Source organism: Rhinoraja longicauda, chromosome 29 (assembly GCF_053455715.1).
Source record: "Rhinoraja longicauda isolate Sanriku21f chromosome 29, sRhiLon1.1, whole genome shotgun sequence".
In the NCBI taxonomy this organism is placed as follows: Eukaryota; Metazoa; Chordata; class Chondrichthyes; order Rajiformes; family Arhynchobatidae; genus Rhinoraja; species Rhinoraja longicauda.
Genome location: NC_135981.1, coordinates 12,863,841 through 12,889,020, shown reverse-complemented (window position 1 = coordinate 12,889,020; position 25,180 = coordinate 12,863,841). Strand labels below are relative to the sequence as shown.

General features: G+C 42.1%; 1 protein-coding gene across 1 annotated transcript in view; it reads left to right on the top strand.

Annotated features, from left to right (window-relative positions):
- The window catches only part of LOC144607839 (glycylpeptide N-tetradecanoyltransferase 1-like), a 41,898-nt gene extending 18,449 nt beyond the window's left edge, over positions 1-23,449 (top strand). The window contains exons 3-12 of the mRNA XM_078424965.1: positions 3,120-3,264; positions 6,743-6,861; positions 7,287-7,378; positions 9,307-9,423; positions 11,476-11,646; positions 13,383-13,491; positions 15,915-16,085; positions 18,307-18,474; positions 20,131-20,268; positions 23,095-23,449. Coding sequence (XP_078281091.1) covers positions 3,120-3,264; positions 6,743-6,861; positions 7,287-7,378; positions 9,307-9,423; positions 11,476-11,646; positions 13,383-13,491; positions 15,915-16,085; positions 18,307-18,474; positions 20,131-20,268; positions 23,095-23,115 — 1,251 coding nt within the window. The 3' untranslated portion in view covers positions 23,116-23,449. The remainder of the gene's footprint in view (positions 1-3,119; positions 3,265-6,742; positions 6,862-7,286; positions 7,379-9,306; positions 9,424-11,475; positions 11,647-13,382; positions 13,492-15,914; positions 16,086-18,306; positions 18,475-20,130; positions 20,269-23,094) is intronic.
- The last annotated feature ends 1,731 nt before the right edge of the window (positions 23,450-25,180 follow it).

Below are 25,180 nucleotides of genomic sequence, written 5' to 3'. Positions count from 1 at the left end.
GCCAGACATTTCCATAAGGTTATTGGTTGTCTCTTGCAGCCTGTTACTAAATACTGTGTATCCAGCAACATTAGACACCAGGATGTCATCCAGCAGTGGTCTCTGGCATTCTGCTGCCATCTTTCACAACCTTTTCCTAGTGGGCTTCAGTCTTGGGAAGCTGAGCATACTAACCTATACCACCTTCCAACATCATCATTATACACGTGCAGACTGCTTTTTGGTCAGACTGCAGGTACAATCTGGCATTTCCGTGGCAGTGTTGCCATTTTGTTCAGTGAGTGTCTGACCCAGGAAGGTCAGCAGGCAGAGGTGGTTCAGAATTTTAATTTATTACCATAAAAATATTTCAGAAATCCACTTTGCAGAAAACAGTTACCAGCAATCATCACAATATGATTTCCTGATCAGTGCGTCACATGCACATAATATGCTCTTGATAAGTGACTCTTTGATGTTACAGCATATTAAACCTATCCAAAGTAGGTTTGGTTTTCCTATAACTATCACAGGGTAAAGGCTGTTCATTGGATCTGTTATGTAATTATGCATATTTAGGGTTTAACTTAATGGTTAAAGCTAAAAATGGACATTAAAAAACCCTTGTTTAAAAACCTGTTAAAATTTGTAGCAATACAACTATTTGGAAAAATACTTTTGCTAATGTCAGTTATGTATTTTGCTTTACCACTGCATCTTAAAACTTGCCCACAATGTGTATGGACTAATGATATTTGTTTATGGATATGTCCTGGGATATGCCAATGTTATGTGACTAAAATAAATTAGGAAGAAATAATGAAAAATATGCAGTGAAGGGACCATTATTATTGCCAGCTTAGTTGCACTTTAGTAATGTTGAGCTGTTTGACTGAAAAAAAACTATTACTAAACCATCATTATAACAAAATTAAACTCTCAAACGGAATAAAAATATACAAAGTAATTCAGCCATGTATAAATTGCAAACCCACCAACTGTTGTAAGAACTTGACATTTAAAGAGTGCACAATTATTGGTATGTCAAAGCCCAGGGGCACCATTGACTATATTATGTGACATGACAATCATGCCAAATCGGATAGAATTGAATCAGAAATGGCTGTTTAAAACTGGACATCCATGGGATGCTGTGGCTGTGAGGGCTATATAATTGGCTATATTTAGTAATCTTGTGGCCTGGCTAATCCCATGCTTTACAATTTCGATCTAGGCAGGTGAGCAACTTTGGTTGAATGAGGAGTGACAGAAGAATGTAAAAGCAGACATAGCCCATTTTGTTCTTGTCCTATTTAATAAAAGTGCATTAATATTTTACCTTTGTATCACTGTTGATATTGGTTTATAATTGTCATGATTTCTGAGATACAGTGAAAAACTTTGTTTGTGTGCTATCCAGTCAAATCATACTATGTGCGAGTATACCAAGCTATGTACAAGCAGAACAGGTTATGCCAATCAAAAATACCAGAGTGCAGAATAATGCTCTAGCATTATCGTGTTAGTTATTGACAAACTTGTGCAGATAAACCCACACAGTCACAGGGAGAACATTGAAACTCCACTCAAACATCTCTGGAGTTCAGGTTACTGGAGGTTTGAAGAACTTACACTGCATGCTATGTCACAGTGCACTTATATGCAGCATATCCAACTCAGTGCTAAATGATGTGAAAACAGAAAATGCTAGAAACACTTTCCGATCCTGAAACATGAACTTGTTTTCTCTTTATCTGACCTGTTGGATGGCTCCAGCAGTTTCTGTTGTATTTCAGATTTCTAGCATCTACAATTAAAAAAATTTTTTTTTTTCAAATGCTGAAGGTTGCATCTCGCCTCTTCTTCAGATCCCTACCATCCCAAGCCAGTCTTCATCCAGTTGGGTTCACCCCAAAGTGATATCAAGAACTGCTGAAACCATAAATGGCAGCAAAGATTATGGGATCTGACGATTTACTGGCTGTAGTATTGAGGACTTGCAATGCAAAGTTAATCAATATACACTGTCATCTAACTGACGGTGTGGAATATGCCCAGCTTTGTAATGTCCACTGCAGTCAGTGGTGGGTATTCATGCTTGCCTAGCCAGTGATATCAACTCCAGTAAGATAAATAAGGGGAAGTATAGTCTTGTTGAGTTTTATTAATGCACTGTAATCCACTCCAATAATCCAGCACTAATTGATGCCTGTGATAATATTGATTTACATCGAACAGTGCAGTACAGAAACAGGCCCCTTGTCCAACAATGTCTGGGCCAAACATGATGCCAAGTTAATCTCCTCTGCCTGCGTGTGATTCATATCCCTTCTTTCATTGCATATACATGATCCTGTCTGAAAGCCTCTTAAATACCACTATCATATCTGCCTTCTTCACCATCATCTCTTATCAGCAAGAGTCAGGCATCCACCACATTGTAAAAGAGCAAACTTGTCGCATATCTCTTTTAACCTTTCCCCTCTCACCTTAAAACTGTGCCCTGGAGTCTTTGATGTTCTTCCCTTTAGCTGCTGTCACCCCAGAGAAAATAAACCCAGTTTGTCCAACAAGCTTCCTTGGCTTGTTGCAGGGTGTGTTGCTGCAAATCTGTTCCCCAACTAACCCATCCACTCTATTTTTGTATTTTGGGTCTACATTACCTTGCTCTAGTATTTTATAGAAATTTTAAATTATAGTATTATAATTATTACCAGCTATGAGAAGGAAAAAAATCTTCACAATGTTGGAACAAACTATTTATTTGTAGTAGGTTTGATCTTTTATCCAGTTGCTGTGTGAAATGTGACCTTATTTTCACTGATTTTAAGTGGTGTGTTACAGTGACAAGATTTGGGGAAAACCTGCATTTGGGGGGACAGCATGAGTTTTAGCAAAAACTTTATTAAGATGTATTTTTGGCAAACAGCTAATATATGAAAATGGACATTTGAATTATAGCTCTGTTGAGCTCTCTAAACAACTGATCTCGTCAGCTGTAATTATTCATTTGGGATTTGTTTAAATTTTGTTGCCTACTGATTGTTTTATGAATAGTCTCCCTGTCTGCTTGTGCAGTGCAATGGCTGCTTTACTGAAATATTTAAGAATCATTTTTTGCACTAAATTTTGTCTTTCAGTCTAACACGTTGCCAGCCGAGAAGCTCCAGGAAATCCAGAAAGCCATTGAACTGTTTAATGTTGGTCAAGGTCCAGCAAAGAGTATGGAAGAGGCAACCAAACGCAGTTATCAGTTCTGGGATACCCAGCCGGTGCCAAAGCTTGGTATGTATCTCTGTAATGTTGAAGAAGTTTTTATACTGGTCTTGTCAAGGTTGTATGCAAGTATGGTCAGCAAATTCCTAGTATCATTCTTGGAGAAGTCAGATGAGTGAGAATGGCATTTGAACATTTTGGTATTGATAAAAGTTATCTGTTTCTTATCCTCCATTTAACACCATCACTGTGGAACCCTGCACATTGGAACAGGCGGAGGAGGATGATGGCTGACTTTAGTGGAGCGTCACAACGTCTGGGAAGGCGGATGAAGGCTGCAGCAGAAAAGAGTCCCCGGTCGTCTTGGATTCCATGCCACTGGATCCTGACCCAGATCTGTCAAGGACCGTGTGGTGGCTGTCTGTGCGCCAATCTCCCCACGTTAAACAAAGTCACGCACAGGCGATCTCCACAACGGAGAGGACAGCCATACTCTCTTCGAGTGACCGCCGATGATGATGGAACCCTGCACATTATCAAATCCCAATCCAAGGCGTAGCTATAGGCACTCATATGGGCGTTAGCTATTCCTGCCTCTTTGTAGAGTACGTTGAACAATCACTGTTCCAGGCGGACACTGGCCCTATCCCCGAACTCTACCCCCGCTACCTTGATGAATGCACCGGTGCTGCCTCCTGCACCCATGCAGAACTCAGTGACTTCATCAACTTCACGACTATTTCCATCCTGCACTCAAATTCACTTGGACCATCTCCGACATCTCCCTACCATTTCTGGATCTCACCATCTCCATCACAGGAGATAGACTATTAACCATCATCTATTACAAACCTACTGACTCCCATAGCTATCTAGACTACACTTCTTCCCACCCTGCTTCCTGTAAAGACTCTATCCCCTACTTCCAATTCCGCCGTCTACGCCGCATCTGCGCCCAGGATGAGGTTTCCCATACTAGATCATTGGAGATGTCCTCATTCTTTTGGAAATGGTGATTTCCCCTCTGCCATGATAAATGAGGCTCTCAGTAGGGTCTCCTCGATATCCCACAGCTCCGCTCTTGCTCCCCTTCCCACCATTCGCAACAAGGACAGAGTCCCCCTTGTCCTCACCTTCCACTCCATCAGCCATCGCATACAGCACATAATCCTCCAACACTTTCGGCATCTCCAACAGGATCCCACTACTGGCCACATCTTCCCATCTCCACCCATTTCTGCTTTCTGCAGAGACCATTCCCTCCGCAGCTCCCTGGTCAACTCGACCCTTCCCTCCCAAACCACCCCCTCCCCAGGTACTTTCCCCTGCAACCGCAGGAGATGCAACACCTGTCCCTTTACCCTCCTCCCCTCGACTACATCCAAGGTCACCGACAGTCTTTTCAGGTGAGGCAGTGGTTCACTTGCACCTCCTCCAACCTCATCTACTGTATCCGCTTTCCAGGTGTCAACTTCTGTACATCGGCGAGACCAAGTGCAGGCTCTGTGATCGTTTCGCTGAACACCTCTGCTCAGTCCGCCTTAACCTACCTAATCTCCCGGTTGCCCAGCACTTTAACTCCCCCTCCCATTCCCAACCTGACCTTTCTGTCCTGGAACTCCTCCATTGTCAGAGTGAGGCCCAGCGCAAATTGGAGGAACAGCACCTCATATTTCGCTTGGGTATCTTACACCCCAGCGGTATGGACATTGACTTCTCTAACTTCAAATAGCCCTTGCTTTCCCTCTCTCTCCATCCTTTCCACCTTCCCAGTTCTCCCACTAGTGTTACTGTCTCCGAATACATTCTATCTCTGTCTGCTCACTCCCCTGACATCAGACTGAAGAAGGATCTCGACCCAAAACGTCACCCATTCTTTCTCTCCAGAGATGCTGCCTGTCGCGCTGAGCTACTCCAGCATTTTGTGTCTACCTGCACATTATCAGTAGTCTGCTGCATAGTCAAGCCCACCTTAGAAACAGATAAAGATTGATGTGAATGTCAGATATCGGATTATGTGGCATTCAACACAACTACGTGCTCAGGATAGGGATGCCATGGAGCATCAGGTGGGAACTATGTATTTTGGCCAGCGCAATAGCACAGCCAGTGGAGCTCCTGCCTCATGGTTTCATGGTCTCAAGTTCCATCCTGAACCACAGGATAACTGCATAAGATTTTCATGTTCTTCCCGTGACTAAATGGGTTCTTTTCCCACACCCCCAAAGACATGGTTGATAGGTGATTTGGTCGTTGTAATTTGCCTGTACAATGTGAGTGAGTGGCAGGATCTGAGGGTGTTGATGGGACAGGGTGAGAATAAAATGGGATCAGTGTGGGACTGGTATTAAAACAATGATGGATGTTCAATGTGAACTTGATGGGCCAATGAGCCAGTTTTTGTGCTGTGTGACTGCATATGTTCCTAGTTGCTCAAAACCTGGAGGCCAGTAAGCTGAGAGGAAGAGGGTCATCAATCTGATGTAGACATCTCTCCATAAGATCCAAAACACCACCATCTATATCCAGACTTGCCCCAAAACCTGTTCATCTCATCATCCAGGCCCAGAACTCGCTGATCTGTATTGACTCCCAGTCTGGCAATGTTTTGCCTTTAAAACCTATTGTTCTCTCTCCATAAACTCCAGCCTTACTGCAGTTGTGTGCTCTCTCCTTAAACTCCAGCCATTACTGCATTACTGTGTGCTGCTAAATTATATGTCTTCCATCGTCCTCTCTTGTCCAGAATAAATGGTTCCCATGAGCTGAAGCAAGCAGCCCTATCCCAAGCATGTTGAGATCTACGGGTTAAATGTTTGAGTCACATCTGAGGTTGCTGATAGTTTTTAACAGGGTTCCACCGCAATCACATGAGGTGTGTCCAAGAAGACAAATCTCTTCATCCTGACTTGGTGTCCATCACCAAAGGACATGCCACCCACTGTTGTGTTCACTGTAGTACAGTCTGTTAACTAACCAATAAATCAGAATTTCTTTTATATGTCACCATATTTAACATCCTGTGAAGGTAAATCTGTTTTTTCTGATCTTCAGTATTTTTGTTAAATCTGACAATCATGTTAGACAGACTCCCATGTTGCTGATTTCTAATGAACTCTATTGAGCCATTGTTCCTGGATCACCAAGATTCCATTTGCAGCCACTATTTTGGATTACATTTTCTTCAAATTGAATTTCACTGCAGTCATTTGCATATTATGGTTGGAGGAGACCCTATTCATGAAAATACAGTCTCTTCCAATCCACCATATTGTGATGTTGATCTTTCTGTTCCTCTGGCCTTAAACCTTCAACCTTTCCTGATTTTGCTGGTAAACATGCTGTCAAGTGGAGCTGGTGTCTTTTGTGGGCACTGGGGGAAAAGTTGGGAGTCATACTGTAACTAGTCCACATGACTCTGCCTCCATGCGAAACCTCATCTGTAATATCAGATGTGTGGTTATACTGTCTCAAAGCTATACAGAATTTAGCTAATGCATTGAAGCTGAAAAGAAACTCATTGGTTCAAGCTCTCATCTTGTTGCAGGTGAAGTAGTGACTGTACATGGCTCTATTGAACCAGACAAGACGAATATTCGACAAGAGCCCTACAGTTTGCCACAAGGATTTCTCTGGGATGCCTTGGATCTTGGGAATGCTGAAGTGGTAAGTCAGTCATATATATCACAGTGTTTGTAATTAAATTTCTTTATTGTTGTTTGATGCCATTGATGGTATTGTAAAAGATGTTTGATATTCCATTTAATCTTTCACTTCTAGAATGAAGTTCAAATCTATGTGTCTTATCCCAGAAAGATAATTAAATACCTACCAGTTTGAAGCATAATATATTGTGTTTGGGAATTTGCAGAAGATTTTTTTTAAAATCTGAAATAATGTAAAGGGGTGCTTGATTGTTGATGTGAAGTGAAGGGCCTGTTCCTGTTATGACCCTATGTGACTAGATACCCCAAACATCAATCTGCTGAATTTGATTCCATGTCTGGTGTTTAGACACCCTCTTGCTGTTCCTGAAGTATTCTGTAACTACTGAGGGGTGAATCTAATCATTTGTGTGCTTGAACATTTAGTTGAAGGAGCTGTATACGCTGCTGAATGAGAACTATGTGGAGGATGATGACAACATGTTTAGGTTTGATTACTCGCCTGAATTCTTATTGTGGTAAGTAGACTAACTAGTAATAAGTTAAAATTATAATTTTGCTTTCAGCTGTGGGAAAGTGTCTCAGTTTCAGCCCTGACCAATGCTCTGATTAAAACTGTAACTGACCTGCAAGTGTTAGCATAACTGAGTCGGGTAACAACATTGTAACCAATCTCAATTTAGATAACATAATAGTGAGATACAGAGCAGAGCTGTAAACATCAACTGATGCCCTCATCAATATATTTTGTTACCTCTTCAAAAAACATTCAATCAGATTGGTCAGAGGATCAGCACGTGACAAAACCATGCTGACTATCTCTGCATGGTCTTCGCTTTCCAAGTGATCCTTCAGTCTGAAGAAGTGTCTCGACCCGAAACGTCGCCCATTCCTTCTCTCCTGAGATGCTGCCTGACCTGCTGAGTTACTCCAGCATTTTGTGAATAAATACCTTCGATTTGTACCAGCATCTGCAGTTATTGTCTTACATTAATCCTGTCCCTCTTTCCAATGACTTCCCTACTACTGATGTTAGGCTCACAGAGCTGTATTTGCCAGACTTTTCCCTGTTGTCTTTAAAAAGAGGGCCATTTTGACATCTCCATTTACCTGACATCTCACCTGTATGATCAGCGAAGATGTAAAAATCAGTCTGGTGACTCTTTTGGCAACCTCCAATGTCACTGCCCTTTTTTAGGCAAGGGAACCAAATCTGTGTGCAGGACTCTTGACAACATGCTGTACAATTATATTAAAATCTTAAAATAAGATTAAAATACTGGAAACACTCAGCAAGTCGGAACACATGGATTGGAAGAAAATATGAGTAATTTCAGCTGTTTTTATTTTGGATTTCCAGCATTTGTAAAAAAAAAAAAATTCTTTAACAAAACTTTGCAATTTTTAAAATGCAACTCCTTTCAATAAAAGCCATTCGCCCTCTAAACTACCTGCCCCATTTGCCTGCTAGATTTTTGCACTAAAAAACATGGATTCCCCTGTACTTCACTCGCTTGCAGTCTCTCACCGCTATAGATCATTTGCTTATTGATTCCTCTTAACTTACACTTTCCTACATTAAACTTTATTTGCCAAGTTTTTATTCCCCCAATCACTCAATCTATCTATATCTATATCTTATTGCGGGTCACAATATCCTCATCACAACATACCCTTCCACCTACTTTTGTGCCATTGGAAAATTTAGATATCTTGTATTTTACTCACTTCTCCAGGTGATCAATATAATCAGTAAACAGTTGAGGGCCAAGAACTGATCCCAGGAATACTCCACGAGTTACAAACCTTCAGCCTGCAAAAAAAGCCCATTTATTTCAACTCTGTTTTCTATGTAACAATTTTCATCCATGCTCACCAAACGTCCTACAATACCATGAGCTCTAAATTTATGCACCAGCCGCTTTGTAAAAATGCCTTTTGTAAATCTAAATATACTGCATCAACAGGTTCACCTATTATCAACTTACTCTGTCATGCTCTCTAAGACTTTTATTTGGGCCTGCAAGCAACTTAATGTAGTTCACTGAGAGTACACCGGTGTTTACGGTTGAGAGAGCATATTGACGTTGAACCAGTGAATTTGGTGGATTTTGTTGAATCAAAAGTCTAAGTCCTTTACCAACCTGCCCCTGATATCCCACACATCACCCATGCATTCAACATCAACGGAAGAATTCCATTCTTCTAGTTATGACTGTGATTACCCCATTTGTTGGACTTGTAGACTTGATGGGCCGAATGGCCTAATTCTGCTTCTATAACTTATGAACTTATGAATTTAAAAAAATTAACACAGTCTATTGACACCTATCCAAATGTGCAGTTTGCCTGCGGATTACATCTTTCATGAATTCATTACATGCTGTGTGTTTCTTATTGATAAATGTGTCGTTGCAATAAATGTGTTGTTTGGTCATGTCTCCAGGGCTCTGCGTCCTCCTGGCTGGTTGCTCCAGTGGCATTGTGGTGTACGGGTCGTCTCCAACAAGAAATTAGTGGGTTTCATCAGTGCCATTCCAGCTAATATTCAGATTTACGACCAGTACGTAAGCTTGCTTCTACTTTTTGGGACTATCAAGTCTCGTGTAATCAGTGTGTAGGAAGGAACTGCAGATGCTGGTTTAAACCAAAGATAGACACAAAATGCGGGAGTAACTCAACGGGACAGGCAGCATCCCTGGAGAGAATGGGTGACGTTTCGAGTCGAGACCCTTGACCCGAAATATTATCCATTCCTTCTCTCCAGAGATGCTGCCTGTTCGGCTGAGTTACTCCAGCATTTTGTGTCTATCTCTTGTAGTCAGTCTTGTCCTCTTGCTTTCTAAATACTTGCTGAGCATTTTGAACAGTTGTTTCCGTTTGAGATAGTGGTAAAGGAATGGAGTTTGTAATTGATGCCAATGATGATGGCTTCAGTTTAAAAAAAATCTTTAACTGGAAGAAACTTCAGTTTATCCAGGCTGATAACAAGACAATAGACAATAGGTGCAGGAGGAGGCCATTCGGCCCTTCGGCCCTTCGAGCCAGGACCGCCATTCAATGTGATCATGGCTGATCATTCTCAATCAGTACCCCGTTCCTGCCTTCTCCCAGTCAGAGGATTGACATAGGTGTGTTTATAAATGCAAATGCAGGAAAGCATAACTCGGATAAGTTAGCAACAGACAGCGGCAGTTCCACTTAGTTGGTGAAGAGATACATTCACTTAATGGTAAGGCGATTGAGGAAAAATAAAATAATAGTCAGTTCTTCAATTCAAATTGAGATGGATAAAGAGGGGTATTATCATGACTACACTCATATTTGTGACTTTGATTTCACTTCGGGGGGGGACAAGAACCTCACAATAAGTTCAAATGTGCACCTGCAGAAAAGTTGCACATGGAATTGTGAAGCAATAACAAGTTCAATTAGTTTGAAAGGGAAAGGATGTAGATAGGGATGGCAGAGGGTCCGAGGCTGTTTATTCTTTTGAGACTAATGGTGATAGCAGATTGGAAGAGTGAAGATCGTACCCCATGGAGAATAAACAGTTAATACGATTAGCTAATATGTCTTGGTTGGGAAGTGGAATTAGACTTGAGCAGTTAGGATCTAAGTCCTGTGGACACAACAAAAGAGGGCACAAGGAAAAACAGGAGGAAAACAAAAGAGAAATTACATCTCTCATTATTTGGGACATGCCCATTTTTGCTAGGCTGCAACTTGCCTTTTGTCATATCTGTGGTAAGCATGGGCTTGCCTGATAATACTTAAAAGTTACCTAAGCCATCAGAATGCCATTTAAAATCTGAGTTGTAATAAAACCCTGGATGAACAATTATTATTTTTTGCCTGAAATACATTAAAAGGCTATTATTCTTTTGGCATTAGCCTAAAGTTTCCTACCTTTGGAAACCAATTTATTCCCACCACTTCTCTATCAGTTCCAAATTTGTCAGCACTCAGCACAAGCATGCTGTATCATTATGATTGATGTTTCGACTCCACTTTGTTATTCCTTCCGGAGCTGTATATTTGCACCTCATCCACTCTAGCATTGTTCTGCGATTACCTTCAGACTTGGTAACTTCAAGATTCCCATTGCTGGCTTTGCAATTTTCAATTTGTCAGCTAACGATCAGTTCTCATTTCCTCTCAGTCCAGTTCTCGCTGTGCTCTTACTTTTCAGTAAGATTCAGTATTTTCTGGGCTGCAAATTTGTACCGCATCTGTTTTTCACCCACGTATTCCAATTTAGTGGGGTGGCATCCTCAAACTTTCGCACTTCAATATTTGACCTCTCTCTACCTTGCCTGGATCATCAAGTCTTGGACCTTTTCAGTCTTGCTTTCTAGAAATCTCTCTCTTCAAATTAGCACACTATTAATGATCTTGCCTCTGGACAAAACTTCCTTAAAATACCGTGAGGTGGTAGGGGATACATGGGATATTGGGGGAGGTATATGGAGCCATGGAGCATAAGGGAATCTCTGGAGTCAATTTTTTTGTTCCCTCCAAAGTTGCTGCTTGCCTTTGTTTTTAACTTGCTACTTTTAAATGTTCTGGATTTTATTTTATTTATAATGTAAGCCCTTCCTGCTTTCACTTCCAGCCAAAAGAAGATGGTGGAAATTAACTTTCTGTGCGTGCACAAAAAGCTGCGAGCTAAGCGGGTGGCTCCAGTCTTGATCCGTGAGATCACCAGGAGAGTCAACCTTGAAGGCAGTTTCCAGGCTGTGTACACTGCAGGTGTGGTGTTGCCTAAACCCGTAGGCACTTGCAGGTATGGTTTGAATTTTATCAGGTCTTCCTGAGCGAAATGTACGGCACATAATTTACTCGTAATTTACTCTTGGAACATGGCATCAAACTTATTTTTGTCTATTCTTTCCTGCATCTGTGCTGATAGAAAGATCTTTCAGGAATTCCTCTTTTCAATCTGATTTGGTACCAAATGTAACTTGTGAAAAATTAATTTTGGAATTTACAAGAATAATCCAATGACAAAAAAAACCTCAACTTATCTGCACGTCGAGGCGAAAAGATGCACCAGTTCCAAGAACGAAGTTCATTGTTGAGAGAGGGGCAGTGGTTGTGAAATTTGAGGGTGGTTAAGGATTTCTGAGCACCCTTGACTGTATGTGAAGTGCTGCTTACTTAAATAATCTGAGTACCTATTTCCAGCCACCAGTTGCAGGAGTATGGCAATGTGCACCTCTTCAAACCTCGTCTACTACATTCAGTACTCCCGATGTGGCCTCCTTTACCATGGCGAAACCAAGCATTTTCAAGGCGACTATTTCACCAAATACTTGCAAAGGCCTGCCAAGGCCTGTTGGACCTTGTGGTCGCTAACCATTTTAACTCCCATTCCCATTCCAACCTTTCTGTCTGTGGTCTCTTGCACTGCTAGAGTGAGGCCACACGCAAACTGGAGGAGCAGCACCTCATATTCTGCCTGAGTAGCCTACAAGCCGCATTGTACACTGAATTTAAAGGAATCCCACCTTCCCTCCCCACCATTGTAACCACACGCTTCTCACATCATCTCCCAATTCCCTTTTCCCACAATTACCTCCCTTCTCTGATCCCACATTTCCCTTTTATTTCCCGTCTCACCCCCCCTTCCCCTTCTGCCACCCATATCCTTCTCTCTGGCAATACATTTTATTCCTCTCCTTATCTGACATTCTTTTGTCTCCTTTTCAACCCTAGTTTTTGTCATTTATATCTGACAATCACCTTCCCCGCCCCTTGTCATGCCCCCACCTTTCTTTTCCATTTTTTTTCCTTCCCCTGCTCCGACGAGTCAGAAGAAGGGTCTAGACCCAATACAGGTCTGTCCATTCTATCCACAGATTCTGCCTGACCCACTGGGTTTCTCCAGCACTTTGGTTTGCTCTAGATTCCAACACCTGCAGTTTCTTATGTCTCCGTAATAGTGTGTTTCCTGGGATCTCCTTACAATCACTTTGCAGCCATTTATTTCCAGCTGCTTGAGTAGTTGATTGGATTTACTTCCGCTGTTCATAATGGTGTGGACAGCTGTAAAAAAGTAACTGTGGAAGGACAGCAGAACATGTCACCCACCAGAATGGTATGTTGCACCATTCTGATTTTAACAACCGTCAAGTTTATCTTTGGTCTGTGTCCATTTCCAAAGTTACATTCCACCTTGTTAACTAGGTTACTTCTAGTTAGCAGAGCCAAACAAAAGCCTTTCTGTTGGAAATCTGAGCAGAAAATCTATATCATTATCACAATCTTTGCAGAATCACCTGGGCTTTGTAAGAAGACCTGTGGCATGGCTCCTGTGCAAACAGTTTGGTGCACGGTGAAAAATTCAAGTCCTCATCCAGCTTGTCCCTAGTAAGCCTTTTAACATCATAATATGGATTATTCCTGGGAATACTTCAAGCAATATTTTTTTTTTTTTACTTGCTTTACAGGAAGCCACTAATTCCAACCTGTAAGGCACTGTTGGTGACTGACTGGAGTATTGTGTGATTTGTTGGGCAGGTACTGGCACAGGTCACTAAACCCACGCAAACTAGTTGAGGTGAAATTCTCTCATCTGAGCAGAAACATGACTATGCAACGAACAATGAAACTATATAGATTACCAGAGGTGAGTTTTATCACTTTCAGTTATTCTTGCTCTTGTCTTGTGTGATGTGTTTGTTACCTTCCTTATAGTAGGCATATGGGTGTTTCCGTAAATAAGGGTACCAACCTGTGACATGGGTGGCCAAATTTGAAAGTTATTAAATCGTAATGAAATACCGCGGCGTTAAAAATGGGCCTTTTGAGCTAATTTGTGATCAAAATCAAACAAAATTTGGCCAAAATTTAATACTTTCAAAATATGAAGAAAAAGAAATCGTATAAGACATAGGACACTTACTGATTTCTAAGCTCCCTTATAAAATGTCGACACTTAACCCACCACCAGGCCCGTAGTTCACACCAGGGTCATTATAATCGCGTTGTTTGAATTTTAATTTAAATCACGACGAGTGCAAAAAAACCCGCTATAGCGCTATAAATAGTATTTCTCGGCATTACTCAATGGGGGGGGGACAACAGAATAAGACATCGTTAAATAGGTGAGCAAACTAGATTTTTATTTCATGATTTTAAGTTCTATTCATCATTAAGTATTTCAATGGAAAGCTTAAACACATAATGTAAACAATAAAAAAAGAGACAATAAATATAAAAACGGTTACTCTGCTTTTAATTCGCACATTTAACACGTGACCAAATGGACCCTACTACTCGAGTTCTGTTGCAAAAACCTGGGGTATCAGAAAACCAACTTAATGGGTGATAAATGATAAAAATCATAAGCAAAATCAGAATTTGGCTTATTATAGAGTTATTTAATTGCAAAATTCATGTAATCTTTCGGGTATATTTAGCCCAAGGATTTGATTAAATCCTGCTTGAAAAATGTCACCAAAAAGGGCAACACAGGGACTGAGGGCTGTATTTACAGAAACACCCATATGCTTTGAGTTTATACATTTCTTTCTAGCTTTTTTTCTCCAATTAACCTAAACAATTCCAACTAAGCAGAAAATAGCCAATCACTTTCCCCCCCACTACTTTAAGTTTGTTCCAGTCATTTTCCACTTGCAGGAACCTTTAGAAATGCACCAGGGATGCATTCCCAGTGATTAATTAATCTATCAACTGCACATCCTTGTGATGTGGGAGGAAACCAGAGCACCTGCAAGAAACCCCCAAGGTAACAGGGAGAACATGCAAACTCCACACAGAGGTTGGGATTGAACTTGTGTCTCTGGCACTGTGAAACTAGCTCTACCACCCACACCTAACAAAAGAATCGCAGACATGGGCATGAGCCTCCTGTCTGCCCTTTACTCCATTCCACATTTTTCCTTGGGTCTGAACTTCCTGCATTAACAGTTCCGAATGATGAAGTCTTTACAAAGAGAAGTGAAATGGGAAACTTTTATCCTCACAGTCGTACGCATAGAACAGAATCTTCATTCCACCATTACCTTACCAACCTTTTTTTTCCCCATCTATACTATCTCCATTTTTTAATTCTGGACAAAATTTTAAGTCAGACCACATAGGCTAGATAAGGGAATAAGCTCGTAGGCAATGAATTCCACAATGGCATCAGCATGCACTGTTGGCACGATCCATAGGTAGAATGCACAGCAGAGGCAAAGCTCTGGTATGAACCAGGAAACAACGATATGATACGATACAATAGAACTTTATTTATCCCAGGAGGGAAATTGATCTGCCAACTGTCATAAAATCACAAAATACATGAAACATGAAATTAAAGTGATGAGTGGAAAGGCTTGGGGGATGTGCAAAGATTGGGATGGGGGGGGAGTGGAGTCAGTCTCAGTCTACCCCACGACAGAAGGGGGAAGAGTTGTAAAGTTTGATAGCTACAGGGAAGAAGGATCTCCTGTAGCGTTCTGTCCTGCATCTTGGTGGAACCAGTCTGTTGCTGAAGGTACTCCTCAGGTTGACCAGTGTGTCATGGAGGCGGTGAGCTGTATTGTCCAGGATGCTCTGCAGTTTGAGGAGCATCCCCCCCCACCCCCTCCAAGACCACCTCCCATGAATCCAACTCCGCCCCCAGGACAGAACCAGCCTTCCTGATAACTGTGGGCAAAGTAGAGATCTGGTGCTGGTCAGTTTATTATTCTGTGTTTCCACATCTCCTCTAAGCTGCTTCTCTGCAAACGGTATGATTGAATGTCTCTGGCTTTAATAACACCATGGCCTATTTTCTCACCACGGGTTAAACTAACCCATAGTTCCAAATACCATCAGCTGCTTTTTTTTCTGAAGGGATAATAAGCTGGCTGGTGCTGCATGGGTTCGATCCCTGAAGTGAACTAATTTTTGCCTGTTGATTTTTTTCTATTGCCGTTGCTTCCCTCCATTCACCAGGAAGTGAAGTACACCATGAGATTTAATGTTTTTTCTGACAATGTGAGTTTTGCTTGAAATGAAGAGACCTTGACAGTAAATTCATTTATTTTCTGATCATTTTAGACACCAAAAACACATGGTCTGAGGCCGATGGAACATAAGGATTTAAAGGGTGTGTGCAGACTGTTGAGAGAATACTTAAAGCAGTTCTACCTGACTCCAATAATGAATGAAGAGGAGGTCGCTCACTGGTTCTTGCCTCAGGAAAATATTATAGAGACTTATGTGGTGGAGGTAAATAATTATTCATTAATTTGGAGGATAATGCAGGCAAGAGTTAACTCACTGTGATGAGAAATGGCACAGGATTCCTGCCACTCATCATCCATTCATCTCTGCTGACATGTTCTTTGATTTGGATATTGGGCAAAGACCATTCAGCCACAACTATGATGCTTTGTATGTTTGAATAGCGTGTTAGGACCCTTTGCAGAGGCCTTTTGCACAAAGGTGTTTTGCCAAATGATTTACAATCCTCAGACCATAACATTCCTCCTTTGAATCTCTCCAAACACATATCCACCCCTGTTACAGCGAAGAAACTGCTGATCAAAGCCAATAATGAGGTTATATAAGAAAATAACTGCAGATGCTGGTACAAATCGAAGGTATTTATTCACAAAATGCTGGAGTAACTCAGCAGGTCAGGCAGCATCTCGGGAGAGAAGGAATGGGTGACGTTTCGGGTCGAGACCCTTCTTCAGTCGAGACCCTTCTTCAGTCTGAAGAAGGGTCTCGACCCGAAACGTCACCCATTCCTTCTCTCCCGAGATGCTGCCTGACCTGCTGAGTTACTCCAGCATTTTGCCAATAATGTGGTTGCATGCATATGTTTATTTATGAATATGCAATCTCTGACCTGGTGGGCGGTTCCACCTAGATTAGATTACCCTCTTCTGGACCCATTCTTTTCTCTGCAATCATAGCTAACCAGTCATCAGCAATCCCTTTTGCTTTCTGTGTCTGCACCTTTATCACTTGGCATCTCTGCCACTTTTTTTTTTTAACCCTTTCCTATTTTGGTCACTTGGGGAAAGCTATCTTAAAAACGCAATGTCCTTGTGTACACCAGTGGCAAAGGAACAGAATTTGTGATGGGATTTTCCCAGGAGGATGTTTCTACTTATCTTGCGTTGAATGTCGGGTAGAGTCTAGAAATTTAGATATAGCGGAAGGATCAAAAGAGAAGGTAACAATGTAGAACCAGTGTCTCTTTTGCTACCCTATCTTTCGATCTTTCTCCTATATCTAAATTGCTGATTAAGTTTCCGATGGTTGCAAAGGAGAGGGCTGAAGACAGTGACAAAGTACGAAAAGTCTAGTTTTAGACTCTCATAAAACTAGAGGGCATAGTTTTCATTCATAGTGAATACTCAAAGTCTTTTCCTGGGGAAAAGACTGTGACTCATCACCTGTTCCCCCCCCCCCCCCCCCCCCCCCCCCGTGATATTATAAAAATCCATATGGTCAGCCCTTGGCATCCTTTACTCCAGCGTGAACAGTCCAGTTCCTCTGGAACATTTGGAAACCACAGAGATTAATCCTAGTCAGCAAACCAGGAGCAAGAGTGCCCTCTGCTGTGTAAGTGAGATTCTGTGGGATGATGAAAATAAGCTTCCCATACTAAAACGGGAAAAAAACTGTTCAGTAATCCACGTCCCCAGCTTAACTATTAAAGTCACCTTCTTAAAACATTGGGATGATTGAAAGGATTTTTTTTTCATTTAAAATATTTTAAAACTTAAAAGAAAAAGACAAAGAACTGAACCAACAAAATTGATCCTAAATGTCTTTTTACATTTTGAAAATCCAATCCAGAATTTAAAAACTTTAGTAGAGTATTAAAGTACGCTTCATGGACATAAATAAACATAACTCTAAAGTACTGTTCAACTATACAGCTGTGGCTCTTGCAAACATCCTCTTCCATCAGGATCAAGACCAGGACCAGTTAAGCATCTGCTTGCCTGCAGAATTTCTCCGTGAATCTGGACCATTTTTCCTCGGCTGCTACACTTGCATGGAACAAAATGAGCTCTAAATGGGATCGCTATTGGCTGCTCAGTGGTCAAACTGCTGACAGCACCTTCCACATCACTGCATCTGTATGGCAACACTGCAGAAGCTGGTATTAGTTGCATGTCGTAATGTGCATGCGGTAAATGAATGCTGACCCACCCCCACCCGCCTGAAATAATCTGCAGCATTAGTCTGGATTACACTGGGTCTGGACCACGGCCTGCATTTGCTGCACCAGGACTGTCATGACTCTCCTCGCTCGCCTTGTCCAGATGCAGCGAGCCGTGCCCTCTGAGGTGCAAGAGGCTCTGCAAGATCAGCAGCTGGAACTCTTCAAATTTTGCTTATATATTTAAAAACCTTTTAAATAGAATGGAAGCTACAGTTGTTTTGTGTATGTACATGTAACTTACTGTTTCCCATTTTGTTTCTCCAGAACCCTGAAGGAGAATTGACAGATTTGATCAGTTTTTACACACTCCCTTCCACCATCATGCACCATCCTGTTCATAAGAGCCTGAAAGCTGCTTACTCTTTTTATAATGTCCACACCAAGACTCCCCTTGTTGACCTCATGAACGATAGCCTCATCCTTGCTAAGTCGGTAAGTGGCATCCATTTCCCACCTCGCCTAAACAAACTCGCCTATCATCCCTCCATTTGTCATACAGCTTTAACACTAGGGATGAAACGAATAACCTTGCATCAGAAAATGCAAGCCTTTCTGAGTGCCGTTCCAAAAGCAGTACATTCAAATCGCATGAAGCTGCCTTAATTTGCACTACTTCTGTGTCTGAGTTACAGCCATGTCAAACACTTATACCTGTTACTGTATAGGAGGGCACTTCAATGCCATTGTAAGATATGCATCAGAATTGCTAGATGGAGATATCTCAGCAGTTGGAATGAAGTGAAATAGCCACCTTCATCCTCCTTCACTCCTGCCCCAAAACATGAATATCAGGCTGTCGCTAGCCAGCTGACCACCTCATCAAAGAGCAACGGGGTGGCTACAAATGGAGCTGGAAAAAGATACCCAACCAGCTACATCAGAAATGCATTCTGCTCTAGATCTTAAATAGTGATGCACTGGACTCAGAGTAGCCAGTTATCCAGATGCCAAGTGTGTTAGGGAATTGCTGCCCTCCACTTTCTCACATCACCCCCCCCCCCACCTATCAGTTTTTTTCAGTTTGATTCTACTAGGACTGGTGTGTTAGTTTGTCTTTACTCCCATCCCACTTAACCTTCATTTCTACTTTCTCCAATGGAAATGGTCATAATTTGTCATTACATCCAATACTTAACCTTGCTGCAGATTCATAAACCACACTGAATTAGGTGGACCAGAACAGCTCCCTGTGAGAGCTCTGCAGCAGGGATTGGAGGGGGCATAATTAACATCCTCTCAGTAAAGGGACATAACAGTTTCAAAATGCCACCGTGAAATCTGGATTTCCAAATATTAGTAAATCAAGTCAAAGCTTCAGAAAGGATCAGGGAAAGGAATTGGAGAAAGTGAGGTTTAGGTGCTGGATGCAGATTCTGAATGTCCTCTGACCTGGTGGGAAACATAGTGAAGATAACGGCCAGAAGCAAACTCAACAATAATTGTGATGTGATTAGACTGTTGGGTTTACCTGAGCATTGTGTTGTTACTGTGGCTTGCACAAAATGCAACTCTGTAGTTTGTGTTGTGGGATATTTGAGTACCACATCCTCTATGTTCTTCAGTTTGGTCAATCTGAATTGCTCTGTGTCCCCAAATAAGATTGCATCAGCCAATCGACCATGCAAAAACTCACGAGTGCCCTAGGCCTAGGCTCTCAAACGCTTGGGCAATATCAGGCCAGCTCCCACTGAATACACCACAGCAGGATTGGATTGTTAAACTTGTCTGATCTTATTGGAAATGAAGAAAATTTAGATTGTGATATCTTGACTTTGTCTTCAGCATGTTACTCAAACTTTATTAAAGCTAGCAAGCTTCACTCTGTATGCTGCCCATGTTATTACCTGCCTTGGGTATATTTGATGGGATGGTATTCGAGGAGGTTTGCTTTGATCTATCTTATTTGACTGATACTGGAGTACATAAAGTAGAAAATATTTATCCCATTCTTTAAATGCTGTAACATTTAACAAGCCAGCTGTTGGCTAGATCCAAATATTATCCATAAAGATTGAAGTGTTCGGCACTGTGCCAGCTTTGCCCTGTGGCTGATATTCCTATTCTAACATTTTTGCTCTCATTCAACAGAAAGGTTTTGATGTTTTCAATGCACTGGATCTAATGGAAAACAAGACCTTCTTAGAAAAGCTGAAATTCGGGATTGGAGATGGCAACTTGCAGTATTATCTGTACAATTGGAAGTGCCCCAGCATGGCTCCTGAGAAGGTAACCAAGAGCAAGCTGTCTGAACCTGTATTGCCTCTCACTATCTGATTATTGACTGGGAGTTTATTTCCAACTCTTCACAGAGGAAAAAGCAAAGTGCTGGAGGAATTCAGCATGTCATGTAGCATCTGCAGAGGGAAATGGTCAGATAGCATTTTGGGTCGGCACCCTTCTGATGGAATAGGAGGAGAAAGCAGAAAAAGAGAAGAATGTATGGGGCAAAGCCTGGCAAGTGATAGGCGGGTGCAGGTGAGTGGGGATGAGGTGATTTAGGTTCAGGACCCTTCTTCAAACTGATTTTCAGATCAAGACCGTTGTTTAGACTGATGCTGACTGACCTGCTGAGTTCTCCAGCCCTTTTTTGCTCAAGATTCCAGCATCTGCAGTCTGTTGTGTCTCTTTCCAGAGGAAGATTTACTGAGCGTTAAGTTTTGGCCGAGCAGTGTGATCTGATGTAATAACATTTCATTGGACCTTAAGCAAAACCAGTGGACTGTGGGGCAATGTAAGGGTACTTTGTTTGTGTGTTTAAAGAAGGCAACATTTATCATGGCCAGCACTGTCAGTGTGACCCATAGATCCACGAACCCCATCTGTTATTATAAAACTGCTGGGGTGCTGAAGTGTATATCTCAGGCTGCAGTGAGTAGTGGAATCATGCCTCTTGAACAGATTTCCTTGTTTTTTCTGATGCCAGTCCACAGCTTGTACTGTTTTATAGTACACTAGCGAAGAGGGCCCGTTGGGCCCATTCCCACCCCCCCCCCCCATTCTCTCCTCCCCCAAGCCCAATTTTACTTTCCCCACACCCCCTCTTTCCCCAAGACCTCCCCTTTTCCCAGTATCCCCATTTCCCCCACCACCAAGCCCCCTCCGGACGACCCCTGTTGTCCCCCTCCCCAGTCCTCATTCTCAGACCGGGCCATCTCTCTCCCCCAGACACACTCTTACTCTCCCCCCTTTCCCCAGCACACCCCTTTCCCCTACTCTCTCTTGCCCCCAGCACCAACAGGTCCCGGGGGGGGGGGGGGGGGAGCGCATCAGTGAAAGTTCCGGGGGGGGGGGGGGGGGTGCACATTAGTGAAAGGTCCGCGGGGGGGGCGGGGGAGCGGGAGCGCATCAGTGAAAGGTCCGGGGGGGGGGGGGGGGATAGCGGGGAGATGGTCTCCCGGGTGTGGGAGAGAGGAGAGAAGCAAGGGGAGAGAGGAGAGGTGAGCCCATACGCACAGACGCACAGCAGCGCCGCGCTGAAAGCCTTCAATAAATCAGTAGGAGGGGGGTTGCTAAATCAGTAGGAGGGGGGTTACTAAAACCTCTGTAACTTAAAAAATACGCGACCGAATCAAATAAAAACATCATTTTCCAGCAGCGTTCAGCGCGGTGATGAAGGCGGTGCAAAAATCGTGGCGCTACGGTTCACCGTTTTTTCCGAAATCAGCCGAAATAACTGAGAAAAAAAAAGTCTTGACTTTTAAATCTCTGTAACTTAACAAATATACAACCGAATTAAATAAAAACATCATTTTCGGCAAGCGTCCAGCGGTGTGATTAAGGCGGTGCAAAAATCGTGGCGCTACGGTTTACCGTTTTCCCGAAATCGCAGACATACACACACTGAAAACTAAATCCGCACCACAGCGCCCCCTTCTTTAAAACCTTCGATAAATCAGGGGGGGGGGGGCAGCGCTTTAAAACCTCTGTAACTTAAAAAAATATGCGACCGAATTAAATAAAAATATCATTTTCCAGCAGCTGTCCGCGTGGTGATTAAGGCTGTGCAAAAATCGTGGCGATACGGTTCACCGTTTTGGAGAAATCAGCGAAATCAAATATACATACATATATATTAACAAGATCTGACTTTTAATAAGATAGATGTTCACAGTTGCTAACCCAGAAACATAACTAGAACTCACTGCGTTTGACTCCATTGCAGTTTAGCTTGATGCTGCCTCACTGATCCCATAATGAACTGTTTCAAACAGTATAACAAACACCACTTCTGTTTCCACCATCACTCTTGCCCTAATTCCTTCTCTTTTCAGAAATGCATTAAATTTCCCTGCAGTCTAATGTGTACTGTATATCTTTTCCTTGCCAACTATTCCACATTACGCTTTACTTATTTTGTAGAGATTCTGATTCCTTTCCCCACTTCTAGCTTCATTTACAACACGGGTCTGGGATTTCACCGATCCTTTTACCCAGAGCAGGTCTCTTTAGTCCCTGTTACTCTGTAAACATCAGCAAAGTGAAGCAATGTCTTCAAACCAGTCACCTTGAAATGCAAAGTTACTGTGATTGTGAAAACCTCCAGATTGATAGTAATCAAATATTAGCAGTAACTGTGCAACCATAGAATCTTTCATCACAGGAACGGACACTTCAGCCCATGATGTCTGTGCTCACCATGATGCTTGCATGTGATCCACATCCCTGCCTGTGCCTGTCTAAATGCCTCTTAAATGTTTGTAGGTCTGCTTCCATTTACTAACCACTCTGTTTTTAAAAGGATCTTGCCTTGCAAATTTGCTTTAAAACTTTCACCCTCTCGCCTTAAACCTATGCCCTCCTGTGTCAGACTGAAGAAGGGTCTCGACCTGAAACGTCACCCGTTCCCTCTCTCCAGAGATGCTGCCTGTCCCGCTGCGTTACTCCAGCTTTTTGTCTATCTTTGGTTTAAACCAGCATCTGCAGTTCCTTCTTACACACGCTAATGGCGGTGCCTGTTACCTTCCCACCACAAAGGTGGCACAATTTTGTGGGCAACGTTCTATCTTCTATAACCTGGACTGCTCAGTGATGTTCATTGTTCTTTTTCAACAGGTTGGACTCGTGCTGCAGTAAAGTTGCTATAAATGGAGCTGGGAAAAGCTACCAATCAGCCATATCAGAAATGTATTCTGGCCTGACACTGCTGAACCTGGAAGCAAGTGTGAAATGGGAAGGAATGAAGCCCATGGCATTTGAAGAGTTTACAGATTATAACATCCCATATATTCATTGCCCTGCCCAACTCTGTCAAAATCAAGATATATGCATTAAACATGATTTTAATAAATGGATTAGAACCAGTCAAATTGGAAAAGGCAATGTCAAGTGTCCAAAGATTGAAGCGTTGTTTTATATCTCTCTGAGCTTTGACCAAGATTTCCTTCGCCCAAAAAGCCACATCAACAAAAGCAGGTTTCTTATTAAACTGTTTAAGAATCTAATTTCTTAACGTATTAATTTGATAATTATTATCTGTAAATGATTGTCTTTTCATGGAGTTTTAGGGTGACCTCATATATCAAGCATGCTTTAAGCAGCATTTCCAATGCAGTGGGACGTGCTTACTAGTGTGAGGGTGGGAGTTTTCCAGACCTTACAGTTTTGGGGTTTTCTACAACTGCAGGTTACCAAAAAGTATTGTCTTCATACACCTTTTTTTCTGTTCAAATTTGAGGAGAGGCTGCCACGTTAAACATGAGAAGAGCAGTTTGCTGGGATGAGATGAGTTGAACCTTGTTAGGGTTGAGGCAAAAACACAAACACATAACAGTTGATGGAAATCATTGTTTAATTTAGGGGGAAAAAATGTGTTGCAAAATCTAGAAGTCAGCAGTACGGTTATGGTGGAGTATTCCATACAAAGCGCTTCACTGTATTTTCTTCTCATTCTGCTGCTCTGTTTATGTTTCTCTCCCTGAACACGATCACGTTGTTTATCTGGCTGTCCCCTTGTGCTGCGTTTGTCCCTTCCTTACAAGTCTTGAAAGTGAAAGATCTAAATTGATCATTTATTTGTGGGATCTCAAAAGCTACCTGTTCAATCACTGTTTCAGAAGCAAGTAGCTTCCTAAATATGGACCTGGTTCACAATTGGTGAAGTTTGGTGATCTTGACAACCTGCCCAATGAACAAGTGTAGGTATCTTGGTGATATAATATGTTGCCAAAATGGATCTTTTAAACATAGTTCTGAGAACTGAATTACCCCCATTCCTTCTCACTACCTGGAACTATATATTTTTGACGGTTTTCCATTTTACTTTGATCGTAAATCTTATTCTTAGTTTGCAGTAATTTATTTTCAATGGGTATAATGGTCCACACAACCAGGAGGCTGCGTTTAACACAAGGCCTGTATTCAACATCTGTCCTCATCCATTGGGTGTTGCCTTTCAGTTTATGCAATACACTGTGCATCCCAATTATAGAAAAGATTTCACACCATCCATAAAATCACATCTTTTCAGCTTTTTAAACTGAATTATCAACATGGCAGAGTCATAAAGTATTTCCTGTGGGACATTTTCAAGTTACCTGGTAATTTGCAAGTCACTGGCCTACAAGCATACTGAATGCAGTTATGAGTAGCCATGGACTTGTAATAGAGTTAAAAAAATATCCAAAAATTGCCACTGAACTGAAAAATCAAATTCAGTTTTTAAATTCTGTAACTTTGCTATCGGGTTGCTGTACAAGACCGAGTCGTTTGGTTTAGACTTTTTGGTTTACAGATACAGTGCGGAAACAGGCCCTGCAGCCCACCGAATCCGTGACGACCAGCGATCCCCGCACACTAACACTATCCTACACACATTACGGACAATTCACGTTTTTTATCGAAGCCAATTAACTTACAAAACTGTACGTACTTGGAGTGTGGGAGGAAACCGGAGCACCCGGAGAAAATCCGCGTGGTTAAGGGGAGAACGTACGAACTCCGTACAGACAAGCACCCATAGTCAGGATCGAACCCGGGTCTCTGGCGCTGGAAGGCAGCAACTCTACTGCTGCACCACCGTGCCTAGAAGATTTAAGGTTCATATCCCACTGTTGAAAGGTCCTTCTGTCAGCAGAACTGTTACAAGAAGGGCTGTATCAGCTCAGGTGGATTTAAAACTTCCATTGTGCTACATCACCCA